At 44.2% G+C, this 14,638-nt stretch overlaps 1 protein-coding gene across 7 annotated transcripts in view; it reads right to left on the reverse strand.

The window, feature by feature from the left end:
• The window catches only part of GLIS3 (GLIS family zinc finger 3), a 454,886-nt gene that overhangs the window by 25,791 nt on the left and 414,457 nt on the right, over positions 1–14,638 (reverse strand). For all 7 annotated transcript variants that reach the window (XR_003523798.2, XM_027616355.2, XM_027616357.2 and 4 more), the window contains one exon: positions 3,329–3,507. Coding sequence is in view for 6 of the 7 variants with exons in the window: in XM_027616355.2 (XP_027472156.1) it covers positions 3,329–3,507 (179 nt within the window). In the remaining variant the exon portion in view is untranslated. The remainder of the gene's footprint in view (positions 1–3,328; positions 3,508–14,638) is intronic.

Genomic DNA, 14,638 nt, shown 5'->3' on the forward strand with positions numbered 1-14,638 from the left:
AGGCAGCAGCATCTACATACAAGTATATTTCCCCATGGAAAAATGTAAATACACATTTACTTTGGTGTGCCTTTGACTCAGAAACACAGAGATGAAGAACGTGGCTTGGAAATGTGGACCTCTTGTTAAGGATGCCTGTGCACTTTGCTAAGAAGGCGGCGATGCCTAGACATTTTGTATTCTTCTCTGTCTCAGCTCCCATCTCTAAAAATATACTGATGACATTTTTCTCTGACCTCTACCTACCGCAGGGAATACAGAGAGGATGGGGGTGACAGCGCTCATTAAAGCCATGAACTTCTTGAAAGACAGAACACGCCTTTCATTGTGGCTACCGTGTTAGCAATCCCGACAGAGTTCTCGGCATTTTAAAAATCTAGTTTTATTAGGGGGTGAGGTTCCCCGTGACCAAGATGCTGTATGACGCCACCCAGCAAACTAGTCCAACCAAAGCTGCCAATAATTGCAACTCATTTAGAAGGTCTCTGTGCCTCTCTTTGCTCCCAGCACTGTATCACCCACTTGAAAAATATTAGCTCAATTTGCTCTTTATCCTAAGGAGCGGTTGATGAGACGTGCTCGTGCCTAGCAAGCTCCAGGAAAACATTTCCAGACAAAATGCTGGGAGGATGAGGGAAGGCTGCATCTGGATGCCTACTCCTTCATTCTTAGCAGTGGCCCGGCGGCTAAAGCACGGACACTCCCTCTGTGAGCCCATCGCAGCAACCACTCGCCCATCTTCTAGAACAAAGTTATGGTTTCCCAATTTGCATAACTACATCCTGATCTCTTCCAGAAAGGCTTGTCATACGGATTTATTTTTAGGCTGCTGCTAGCAGTTTCTCATTGGCCACGGGAATTTTTAACAATCGAAGTAAAAGTTAAAGAAAAAAAAAAACCAACTCAACGGATTCAAGTTGACAATATATTCATTATTCAACTAAAAAAAGAGAAATATGGGAGAGGAGCCTTTTGCTGGGAAGTAGGGCGAAATGATAGGGTAGGTCTCATTTTCTGTGTAGTCTTGTTTCATTTTACATTTGTTGAATGAGAGAGTGTCAATCATTTATTCAGTAAATATTTACCAAATGCCTACTTTGCCCCAAGAATTACACGGTGCCCTAAGGCTAGAAATATCCCCATTCTCAAAGAGTCCAGTGAAGAAAAGGGAGGGAGAAGAAGGAGAAGCATTATATTAAGTTCCTACTCTGTGCCACATGCTTTTCTTGTGGACTCTTCACAACCACTGGTGAGAGAAGGGAGCTGAGACCCCCAGAAATTGTTCAGAGTCTCACAGTTGAGTGGACTGGTATTTGTAATCGAATTGGTCTAATTCCAGAATCTCTTTTAAAATGTCTTCAGAAAGCAGAAAAAGAAGAAAAGAAATTATCCATTATCCCTACCATCATGATTTAAAAGCAAAACAAAGCAAAACTGTTAATGTTTTAGAAAATTTCCTTCCATTCTTTTTTTTGGTCTACGTGTAGGTTAATTTTTGAATTTTTAAAATATGTTTCACAGTTGTCATCAAAGTGTTACATGGCCTTTCATTGGAACTATGACACGACTGCCTGAAATACTCCATTATTTTTTACAGCACCGGGGAGAAAAAGCCACGATGCCACTGACTGACACATGTCCAGATCTCGGCAACGTTAAAACGTGAAGGGTAAAAATGGTGTGTTGTAGGATCAGTGACCTCTTCTGTACTCCAGAAAACCCACACTCGTCTACCTCCTCCCTGCCGGCAAGGCTGGCTTCCCGGCACGGGGGACCTGGAGCTCCCCCACATTAGAGAGGCCCCTCTCCTGGGTCAGGAGGTCTCTCTCGGCAGGAAGAGTGCTCTCTTTGTCTTTCTCACACATGCGCTGCTCTGTGTACAATACGTACTCAAGAAATATTTCTTGGTTGAATAAATACATAACTAAAGCTTAAGAAGAAGGTTACCGACAGAAAAGAGGAACCATTACCATAGGCCCAAACAGTGGTGGGAGCCCACCTTTCGTCGGGGAATGAGGGTTTGTGGGATTACACTCAGGAAGAGAGGAGAAGAGATGGATGGAACTTGGACTTGGAGCCAGTGGCCTGGGCTTCTCAAGGTGTTTCCCTTCCCATAGCCCACATGGTCTCCTCTTTGGCTGTCCAGACCCCTACTCTGATGCCCTCACCTACCCCTACCTCCACAGCACTGCCTGATCCTGCCATCTTGGGAAGTCACTCACACTTATTCACACTCAGCTGGCATACTGATTAAGATTTATTTGGGGACACCACCCATTAACATCAAGTAATAACTCACGTGGAGCAAACTCGGGAATCAGCAAGAGGCAGACAGGGGAGAGTCCTATTTTTCAGAAGGAGCTGAAAATCTCCTTTAAATGGACAGGATCCCCTTTGCCCCCAGGAAGTAAAAGGCTACATATGGTCTGAGTCCATGCGATCTGACAACTCAACTCACCTTTCTATGGATGTTCACAAAGATATCTGCCTGAGTCGGCAAAATCAGCAAAAATAAAGAAAAGAAATTCAGCCAAACTTAGCTCTCCATGGATGTTCTGGGTTCAACACCAGATCTTCACATTTTGAACACCATCATGATTTCTCTGGCCTTCCTTTCCTCCTTTTCTTTCTCTCTGCACTTACCAAGGACCTTAGCATGTAGAGAACTGGGCTAAGTTCTCCAAGACAAAGAACAAAGGGTCAGAAAATTCTGACCTCAGAAAGAAGCTTCCACATTAATAGAAAGGCAAGTGTTCCTCACAAAGGAGTAACTTAACAAGGCAGAGAGAGAGCGAGAGTGCTATCTGAGTGACACAGGGGATATGCAGTCAGAGACTAGAGCCAGGAGAGATGCAATCCAGCTAGGACACCAGGGAAGGCTCCAGAGAGGAGGTGTCATTTCACCTGGGCCTTGAAGGATGGAGAGGTTCTGGGAGTAGGGGACCTGGGGAGGGGGAGGTATGTCTGGGCAAAAACCCTCCTGTTGTTCCCTTTTAAGTGACTGTTTATTATTTAGGAAACAAGATGCTGTTGTGAGGGCCTCTCCATGAGGTGTTAAATCACTGGTCAGTAAATGGATCATCATCTTGCGCTGACCATTCTGGGGTGTCATGAGTTATACCAGCTTAGGGCCAACAGCAGGAAAATGCTATGAGATTTCATGATGATGAGGTGTGACATTTTAGAGGAAAGTCCTCAAAGCCAAAGCCTGGCGTTGTGGCCAAACGAGAGGGACCCACCTCTCGTGAAGGTCGTGAAGGCACTTGTCTGACAGCGACAACACAGTATCACTTTCTGAGACTCAAGGGGTGGTCGGCTCCCCACTTACCATGGACGTGGATCCCACTTGGTTGAAAGGAAGAGTTTGTTTCCAGCTGGTAAGACTTCAGGTGTGGCCCACCTGCTGGCTGCTGTGTGTGGGGAGGCTGCGTTCTCGGCATTACTGAAGAAGGAGCTGGAACTCTCCGGGGGCTGATGTGGTGAGGAGACGGGGCAGAAGGTGCAAACCTGGGAAGATGATTATGAAAGGAAGCGTGAGGGACATGAAAAAGCGGGAGCAGAGACAAACTCTCCAAAGCCAAATTCCGATTTCCACACTGGCTGGATAAGAGCGTACAAAAAGCCCTCAAAAGAAATTGGTGAACACTTTTTCTCCCATTTTTAACCAATGACTTCTCAGTTGAGATACTGAGGGGATAAAAGAAGTCAACTCAAGGGAAAATGTAGTCACAGTTTGGGTTTGTCAAGCGTCTTAAAATGCATTTCAAATACTCTGGGTTTGGTGAAATTCAAAGCACATCTTTTGCCAGTCCCCCTTTTCTGCTAATTTTTAAGTTCGTCTGCATTTTAGGGGAAATTTGATCCTTATGTTTCTGATTCATTTACACTTAGCTCATAAACATTTTGTTCTGAGAGACATATCTGAGGTCCAAGAAGTGTTACAAGTCTTTACTATAAGCCTCTCTCATCCTGTTCTCTTTAAACAATACATTTTCTTTTGCCAAGAATGAGTGAATTTAAACCTCAAAGATCAAGCGTGGTTTGAGACCCAGAACCTATCTGCATGGGTTCTGTGCTCGGCAAAGAATGCTCGCTGCTTGGGGCACAACCACAACGCCATGTGGGACATTTCTGCGGTCACACGTGCTAATCACAGTGAAGCCATTGCTAGTTTCTGAAGAGGGACAGACAAATACAAGGTGACCTGGTCAACGGATCTGAGACACAAGCCTGACAACTGTCCACCGGTCTTCTAATTGTAAGGGGACATTGGCAGGGTCCGACTCCCTGGGTTTGAAGTGACTTTCAAGGTGCACTTGGCAGAGCAGTGTTCAAGTTTACCAGCGTCCACAGACCACCAAAGTGACTCTCGGTGCCGGGTCACTAGGGGGCTGGCACAGGAAACCCATCAGTGTCATGAGATGAAGTGACAAAATAACTGGGGAGCAAAGTGTATCATGAATTATTTCATGTCCCCAGAAAGGCCCATGACGTTGAAAGCTTTCAGCTGGCTATTCCTTATGCCGAGTGAAAAGACAGGCTTTGTCGGATGCTAACATGGAGCCACGGCCGGCGGCACCTGCGGCTTACTGCCCAAGAACGAGTCCCCTCCCTTTGCTGGGCTTTTGTGTAGGGCCAGAGAGGGTAAGAAGGGAAACCGAACCAGTCAAGTTTATAAAGCAATTTGCACCGTTCTGAATCAGAATATTTAATAGGGTAGAGCTTCTACACTTGTGTTGTGCCAGGAAGGAACCATGGGATGAAAAAAAAAAAAAGTACGGAATTAACACCCTAGATGATTCCTAAATGCGTTCTGTCCTACGAGGGCTACGGAGGAAGGGGATGAGGGAACCGAGGAGGGAGGACGTGGAGAGAAGCCTCCACTGGAGGCCAAAACAAACTGGCTGCGTTAGGATGCCTATTTTCACTTTGCTGCAGGAAAACAGTAACCGAGTACCCTGGGCCAGGTAAATACATATTTTCCAAGCATATCATCTTAATTGGAACTTGCCTGGAAGATGAGCTGAACGGCCTTGAGAGAACACATCGCAGATGAACCCTGTCACTGCCCTGAGGACATCGAGTAAAAACCGCGCCAGGATTCCTCACATGGAGGCTATTTTCTTGGGGAACACGTCCCTAATGCGTCTGGCAACCCTCTGAGGTCACGGGAGGGAGCTGAGGAATTGTGGGATCGCAGGCTTTAGGGCTAAAAGGAGGCCACACGATTACCCCTGCTCCCGGAGCCCTGGGGGCAGGAAATCCCCGGGGGAGAGTGGGGGGGCCTGGAATTGGAAGACAACCTTTGTCACTGGCATTGCAAAGCAGCAAGATCCATTGACTTGCTTCCTGACTGTATTTCTTCATCTGGGAGTAAAAGACGCAGCACACTCTCGATGGTTTTCTGGTCTTTTCTCTGGTACTTCTGCCCCTCTTCCTTTCCGTTGAGGACCGAGAGGGCCAGAGGTGAGTGGATGGGGCAAGTCACAGTAGGTATAAATCTGACCCTGATATTGCCGGCTTGATGGAGGAGAGGGATTCCGTTTCACAATCCCCTGCTCCCGCCCCCCACCCCCTGGCCAGTGAGTCTGCCTCAGAAACAAGGGTCTGATGAACAAAGATAGAAAAGGCCGATGGGGAGGGGGAAGGAGACAAAGACCATCAGCAATATAAAATCTTACCTCTGTAACTTGGGGTGATCTCGCTATCGAGTGAACTATGGTTATTAGCTATAAAGAAGGGAAGATGTCAACTAGCTAAAAGGAAAGAATCCACTGAGGAGTCATCTAGAATGTAGATGCCATACAAGAGACTCTACAGCTATATATGGATTATATAGAATTATCTATCTATGTATCTATCTATAGAGCATATAATTATACGGTAATTATAAATCATTCTTGTCTATTCACTCATGCAAATTCCAAACCCTGGCCATGCCCTCCTGGCTACCACGTATTACGTAACGTAGTAACAGTGAGCAAAGCCAGGTGTTAGCAATGGTTATTTCAGAGACCTGGGGTCGGGGAGTAAAATATACCTACTGATCCTTCGACAGACTCCACGTTCTGCTTTTTGCTAATTCAGACTGGATTTTTCTCCATGTTATTCAAATAAGTAAGATTATATGGTATGAAGTTAATGCAATTTAAAAATATAGTGTGTCACTTCATATAAAGTATTAACAAAAACTTAAAAGTAAACTATTCTAGGTGAGATAAATGTACACCTAAAGAAGTCCTTGATTTGGAAAGGGAAGGACTGATACAAAAATGCTAACTTTTATGCATATAGAGAAAAGATGAGAAGTGACAAGATGTGATTACAATTATCCACACGACTGCTAAGAACGAGGAAATAAAGAAGAATTCAGCACTGAAAAGCCCAGCATAAGAAGTGAGTGTATAAATGTGATTGATTTTCAAATACAGCACTTAGATTTAATTTTGTTACTGCTGCAACACGGTACATAGTATTTTATGGAAAAATCTCTCACACTCTTCTACTAATTTAAATTTAACTTCTATAAACCTGCTTCCACGTTAACCCACTCATAGTAGAGTAGAATTAGCAAATTAAACTCCGAGGTGGGGGGTAGGAGTGCAGAAGTAGGGGAGTCCCTCTGTTAGAGGGAAGGCCCTGAGAGCATCCAGGAGTCACTGCCCACTCGTAACAAGACCGATGCCAGAAACGTTTTAGAAAAAGCCAAAAGGACTTGAGAAACCTGAGTGGTTTGAGGCCATGCACTCCAGAAGAAACCAAAGAACCAAGAACATACACACTTACACAGAAGCTCATGAAGCCAAACATAAAATGTTCTTACTGTTACTGAGGGTAGAGTGTGGGGCCTTAGAACCCCATTTTCTTAGTGCCCTCACTGATTTTCCAACCTTGCTTTTTCAGCATGCACACATACCAAAATGAATATGGTCTGAATATGCCGTCCAAAAAAGTTTTTTTTTAAAATCCAAAGATAGTGAATTAAAAATTTTTGATGTTAAAATAAACGATTTTGGTGCTGAGTCGAAGTTGCAGTGATTTACAATTTTTCTCCCATGAAATAGCTCATCCCCCATTACGTCAGGACAAGATGACATCACTCTGATTCACTCTGAGTTACAGCAGTGTCCAAGAGCCAGAAGACAGAACGTCTGAAATCTTTCTAGGTCCAACTCTGTCCCCCAGCTGCTGATCTGCAGTTCACATTTCACAGATTTCATTCAACGTAGCTTTTGTTAATATAAATATGCACACAATGGACTAGAAATTAAAAAAAAAAAAATCACTGCTTACCAGAAACACTTCACACAAAAGCAAAGCAGAGAATTGAGTCAACCATTAGTACTCTTTTAGTGGAGGAGTTTACGTATAACCTCAGCGTGAGCCATTGCACGGTTCAGTGGTTTGTACCCCTCCGCACACCTCCTGCCAGAAAACCCAAAAAACCCAAAAAGAAAACAAAAACAAAATGGGGGGGGGGCAGATTTTAAAGGGCTCATAAAAAATCTTCTGGAAAAAAATAAACCTAAAAAGGCTTCTGTAAATATATATCTATACACACCCTAGAAAATGTCTATTATTTGGCGGGATTTAGTCCATTAATCTCCTTCCCCTCTGTCGACCCGCTTCCATCCTTGGCTCACACTGAGCTTTCCAACCTTGCAGTGAAGTGGGCCAGAAGCAAAAAGGTCATCTTTCCTGTAAATGAAGTACTCAGAAACAATCTTAGGTTGTTTCTCAGAACGGTAGATCCCGATTGAGACACACAGAATGGATGAGGTTCATATGCAGAAACATTGCAAATGGCAGGAGGAGATGGGTATCACTTGAAGACCCACAGGGTTTGGAGTCCGGCGCTGTCCTTACTAGCTGGCTAATCCTGAACAAATTCCCTGACTTCTCCCAGCCTCCATTTCAAGTATAAAATAAAGAGAATCTCAGCGCTCACTGGAGATCATAAAATCTGAGGTAACATATTCATTTATTCATTCAGGAGACAGTTATTGACACTCACCCAGTGTGTGGCCCTGTTCTAATCACCAGGGACAGAGCAACACATGAAATATATCCCCGCTTCCGTGGAACTTCTATTTCGGGGAGGGGAGGAAGGCAAGGAACAAAGTTAAGTAAGGAAACTATATATCGTGCTGAGGAAATGAATACTATGGAGAAAAATTAAGAATGGAAGGTGAGGGCTGGGGGTGGACTATGAACCATTTTAAATTGGGAAGTCAGAGATCTCACAGTACTTTAGACAATGTCTGACACCTTCCAGAGATGATCAACACGTGTTTATGGAATGACGGCTCTAAATGGAACGTACACTTAAGGTATCCCCGACGTGAACACATACCCAGTGCTTGAGAGCTCTATAAGATTGTGGTTCCAGCACCGCATTTGATTTTCTACAGTTCTTAAAATAAAAAATCTTAGGACTCTTTTCTCTCTTGCCTATTCAGATACAGAAACTAAGGCTCGAAGAAAGCAAGGCATTTACCCATCTGGCTAATTTTCTAGTTCTAAGAGCAGATAGTCGTGGTCTTGTGGAAGAGTCTCATTTCTTGGCATTGGGTTTCCCCACAGAGTATCTGTGTTCACAAATTCATGCGATCATACCATGTTCTAGCTGAAAGACAATGGAGTAGCCTTATTTGGATGAGATAAAGTAGGCCCAGAGACATGAAATGATTTGCCCAGTTACACAGCTAGTTCTCCAGATATCACTTTAGCCCAATAAGGTTAGATGCTCCCTAGAGGAGACGCAAGGCAAGGTGGAGGGGTGGGGTGAGGGAGGGCGGCGGAGGGCTCCTACAAGCATCTGAGATTTGGAACCTTCTCACCAGCTGGTGGGGATGGGCGTATCAACAATCCACTGCCTTAAAGAAACCTGGCAACCAGTTTCCCAGGTTGCTTTGGTGAACTTGTTCAGTTCTGTACTAGAGGTCTTCGTGCCCAAGCTGGGCTTAACACCTTTGGTCTTTTTTTTTACACCTTTGGTCTTTCCAGCTGGATAACTCCTTCCAAATAATGCTCTGTCTCCTGTCTATAAGTTCAAGGTATTTCTATGTCAACTAACAACTGTATTTCTTCAAATAATATTTGCTAATAGACCATGTTGCAGGTTAAGCACATGTCATAAATATATCTTACTTTTCTTCATTTGAGCTGTATATTCAAGCAGTTCTAGCAGGCAGCACGGGACTGTGTGGTTTAGCATTGTGTTGGGGGTTAATACTTTGAAAAGAGGGGTTTCCGTGATCAAGTAGATTAAATGTTGGTTGATATGTGCTTTGGACAGTTCTCTTCTCCCCGCTCTCTTCCACAGGGGTAATGGACCTCCCAAAGAAAGAAGAATGCATCAGAACAGCTCGTTTCATTGTATTCACACGAAAAATATTATTGATTTGCTGCTAGGGAGTAGAAATAATGGATACAAACTGGTCTATGCTGGATTTGGGGAGGCATTTTTTTATACCCCAAAGAACTGTGGTGGTTTTTAAATTCATCTGTGAAAACTAATCAATAAAAAGTGGCTTTAGCCGTTGGCCAACTACAGAGGGGGAAAAAAGGAATCCTTTTCAAAACCTAAAAAAAAAAAAGCACAGTTTTAAGGATTTCACATCTGATTTAACATCTAAAAAAAACCCCCCAATGATAATACCCCACTTTGTATAGCCAGACAGCACTCCATTTTAGTAGACTTTAGTGGTCTTTATAACGATTTATGAATCACTTCATGAATTCCTGGCTGACTCATCTGGGTGACTATAGTATCTACTTATACTTCCCTTCTGTCTCACAAAAGAGACACTTGGACTCAGTTCAATCCAGATTTGTCCCCGAATGAATCACAGCACGTTACTGGGGGAACTGCAAATTGAATTCTGCTTCTGAGACAATCAAGACCAGCTTTCAGTAATGAAGAAACAGCCGCTGGGAAGTGTGGGTAATTGCAACACTGTCCATCTGGGCAGGACCGAAGCCCGCCAAGAGCTGTATGTCCGTCCGAGGATTCTGTTCCAAACTAGTCAAAGAGCTGAATCCATCTCCTGCAAGGGCTTAGAGCTTCATTCTCCTCATGAGAGGCTGGATCAATATTAACTGCAAATAATATCTCACGTTGGGCAAGACCAAGACTCAGACATGTTTGCCCGAGCCTCCACAGACCACGACAAAATTAGGGCTGTGAACTGGCTGTAGGTGAAATGATCACCAGAGTTTCTCACAGAAGACTCACACGTATATCATGATGAGTGCGGCATTGCATAAATGATAGTGTGTTCTGGAGGACACTTTCTAAACTTGGGCATAGGGGGTCAGTTCTAAGGCCAGAAAACAAAGTCACCAATGCCCCAAGGCCGAGGAGTGTGTTTTTTTTCTGGGATAGACTGAAACAGGGCGGAGAGCATTACAATCTCTCCCTCCCTGTGGGAATGAAAAGGGAGGGGAGAGGACACCCAGGATATGTCAGAGAAATGAATTATGCAGGACACATTTAACCAAGAGCTGGGATTTTTTGGAATATCTTGACTGCAGAATTGGCTGTGACTCTGTTGTTTGTCTATTTCAGAATCCGATGTGATGGGGAGAAAGGGAAGAAAAGTCTGATTCTGCCAAATCCTCTTTACAAAAAAATCACCAACCAGAAGAGAATTTATCCAGAGTGGTCTTAGACATTTGATGTCAAAAATTCTGCTATAAAAAAGAAAACCCTCTGAATGAGATCATCCTTTGGGCAGCCCGGAGCAGGTCAGAGCAAGGGGATTAACTCATGGTCCTGCGGCAAAGCGAAGACTCTCTTGTTCAGCACGGTATTAGGCATACAGTTCAGTCTGCTTTGCAACAGAGTGGATCAGATGAAAGAAAAACATTCAGAAGTGAGTGTAACGAGAAAGCCAAACAGGAATGAGGGGGAAGAGTGTTGTTTTTGTCCAAACATGAGAAAGGGAGGCACAGGTATATATAAAAAAAAAAAAAAAAACTGTGAACACCAGCCTCTTGATGACATTGCAAGAACTTTTAGAATTAACTTCAGATGCAGTAGTCCTGCCAAGTATGGCCAGGGGCCTCTGAAAGCTACTGCCAAACGAGACCTTAAAAGTCAATATAATCCATAAATTTGAAAGAAACTAGCTGGGTGGTGGTTTGATTAGTAGTAACATGTGCTGTTTACGTGTAATTTTTTTTTTCCCTCTTCAGGATGTCAGGTTACTATGGTAGTAACCACAAAGGAATTTTCTGCACCTTCCCTTGAATACAAGCGTCAACATTTGGTTAGAGAAATGAATTGGAGGAAACCACATCTATTAAAAATTCACAATTAGAGAAGGGCTCTTGGCTCTTCTAGATGAACATCAAATCCTTGGATGTCTGCTACCATTTTGTATCTCTAGCTCCTTATCCAGTCCTACGCAAAGATAAGTATTTAATACATGCTGGTCCTTGCTGTTGAGGAATTACTCTGTTGAACAGACCACAGGTTCCATAGACTTAGCTCCCAACCTGGTGCCAGTATTTGTGTGTGTTTTTTTTTTAAGATTTTATTTATTTATTTGACAGAGAGGGAGAGAGAGAGAGAGTGAGGGCAGGAACACAAGCAGGGGGAGTGGGAGAGGGAGAAGCAGGCTTCCAGCTGAGCAGGGAGCCCAACGCAGGGCTCCATCTCAGGACCCTGGGACCATGACCTGAGCCGAAGGCAGACGCTTAACAACTGAGCCACCCAGGCGCCCCTGGTGCCAGTATTTGTGTCCAGGTGGATGGTGCCTTTGCCCAGTGGGAGCTAGTTAATGTCCAGTTGGATACTATATTTGCCCAGAGACCACAGTTTCTGTTTCTGAGGGGAGATAATCTTATTCAAAAGAATGATTCCAATCATTGACTCCGGGAAAGATGATTAAAACCTAGAAAACTTTCTCCTTGCAACTAAACAGAAAAGCAACCAAAGACTATTTTTCAGAGAAGGGAGCAAAAAAACTTTGTCTTGTGGTTTCTGCTCACTTCAGTGGTCTCCTCACCACCAGCAGGCAGACAGTCCTTCACTTGCAAAAAGATAATACAGTTTCTTCAGAGCCCATTCCCCCAACTGCTTCCCACCCAAGAGGGGAAAAGATAAAGTTGATTTCCAGGTCACACTAGAAAGGTTTATGGGCTTTCACTTTGGGAATTCTGTCTCCACTTGACCAGTTGTTTCAGAGAAAGCCTTAGGAAAGGAATACACTGATACATCCGAATCACATAATGGTTCAGTTTGAACTCCATGTTGCTTCATGCTAACGGACTAAAGTAGACGTTGCAAGAAAAGGAATTCTATTTTACCTCAAGCCTTCCTTGTTATTGTCATGACTCACTTTCCTGACTGAAAATCCAAGGGGACTAAAAAAACATCATCTTGGGCTCCACATGAGGTAGATTTGTTTGGAATGTGGGAACAAAATAAAGATGGCTAATTTGGCATTCAGAGGTGAAATGAATGAGACCTCTTTAAAATGAAGAACCACTGCACTTCAAAACTAAAAATACATGGAAAATAATCTGATGTGAAGGGGTATTTGGGCCATGAGTCAAGCTGTTTGTCTGGTGGAGCGACACGCGTACGCTCACATCAGCGTCTCCTGCTTTGTCCTGAGGTGACACAGAGGACAACGTGCAGACGGAAGAGCGGCCATCACCTGCTCAGGGTTACTGTTACCGTTCCCAGGAATCATCAAGGAATCATATCGTAGTCCTCCCTTCTGTTCACATGCGTTCATTCCACACGATGCCCAAGCGCTAAGGGGGTAAGGGCTGTAAGCATGACATGGTCTCTGCCCTCAGGGAGCTCTGGTTCTAGTGGGTTGTAAGCAAGTCAGTAAGGAGACGGCGTGATCTCGGGGACTGCTAAATCCATGAAGAGAAACAAAGCAGAGTTACGAAAGAGAGTGAGATTGGGGGGGTTGGGGGGGTTAGGGGAAGCAGTCGAGAAAGGCCTTTCTGAAGAGGTGATATTTGAGCAGACACCAGAAATGAAGGCACAAGTCATGTAAAGTTCTGGTGAAGGTGCCTTTCAGGCTTCAGGAATAGCATGTACAAACGCCCCGAGGCAAGATGAGTTGGTGTTTTCCAGGAATAGTAAGAAAACCAGTGTGGCCAGAGCAGAATAAGCAAGGAGGAGCAGCGATAAGAGTGTGACTAAGGCCAGACCACAGAGAGCCTTGTCGCCTACAAGAAGGAGTTTGGACTGGACTCCAAGCATGGTAGGGGAGGGACCCGGGCAGGAAATCCTCCGAGACTCCATTTACATTTTAAAGGGGCCCTCTTGTGGTGTGGAGCCCTGGCCTTGTGTGCGCTAATGGGATGGGGGTCAAGAGCCGGGTGTGGGGGACAGTTAGGGGCCTGCTGTGGTTGAGACGGGGGGAACAGTGGTGAACTCAGCCTGGAGAAATGAAGCTAATTGTGTTTGAAGGTAGGGCTAACGGGACTTACAGATTAATGAGATGAGAGAATGCTTGAAAGAGGAGGAATCAAAGTTGACTAGGCTTTTTAAGTTCTTAGTAGTAAGTTGAGATAGTCATGTAGGCTTAGCTCTTTATTCTCCTCCATTATCAAGAAACAGACTGGACTCTGAAAATTATGCTTATAAAAGTTTTACAGACAACACAGACATTTAAATTAGAGACAGATTAAGAGACAAACCAGAGAAGACTAGAAAAGCCAGTTCAGCAATGTCTTTTTCTTGTTGTTGTTTTTTTGCCCAATAGAGCTATTCACAGTTACTAGGTAACTAAGAAGAAAGGAGCAAATACCACCAATTTCCCTGTATGTGTGCTGAGAGGAGTAGATCACGGGGGAATTTTTTTTAAATTTTTATTTATTTATTTGAGAGAGAGAGAGAGAGAGAGAGCACAAGCAAGGGGTGGGCAGAGGGAGAAGCAGACTCCCCCGTTGAACATGAAGCCCCATGTGGGGCTCGATCCCAGGACCCTGAGATGATGACCTGAGCCGAAGGCAGCCACTTAGCTGACTGAGACACCCAGGCATCCCTGAGGGGGGCATATTTAAGAAGCTGTTAAAACAGTGAATATCTCTATAAGAAGTTTCATTCCACAGGCCAATAACCCAACTAATATCTGCCATGGAGGATAAAGCATGGCTGTGGATACAGATCAGCATTAAAGAAGCTTAAAGACTGTGGGCTATTCTGCCCTGGAATAAACTTGGAGAGGTACTAGAAACTTTCCACAGATACAAAGAAAAAATAATAGAATAAGGGTCCCAAGCTTTTCCAATCTAAGATCCAATGTTCTAATCTCCATTTTCAAGGCTGGGACATTGGGATTTTCTGCCTCTTCTCTGCTCACAGCACAGACTTTGGGAACAATGTTCATCACATTCAGGGATTCTCAAATAAAACGTGTGTGTGTGTGTGTGTGTGTGTGTGTGTGTGTGTGTTGTGGGTGGATTTTGAACACCACATCTCTCAGCCCCGAATATCTGTGGAAGTCATTTTCCTACAGAGAAACTGACCCCTTCGTGGGATGCTGAGTGAGGATAACTGTTTGTTTTCCGGAAAGAAAGTGCTGCAGCCCCAAGAGAGAGGATGATGCTCACGATCACGTGGCACTGGGTGAGCGTGACATCGATGGCCTGACAGAGGATGATG

The sequence above is a fragment of the Zalophus californianus genome, chromosome 13 (assembly GCF_009762305.2).
Source record: "Zalophus californianus isolate mZalCal1 chromosome 13, mZalCal1.pri.v2, whole genome shotgun sequence".
In the NCBI taxonomy this organism is placed as follows: domain Eukaryota; kingdom Metazoa; phylum Chordata; class Mammalia; order Carnivora; family Otariidae; genus Zalophus; species Zalophus californianus.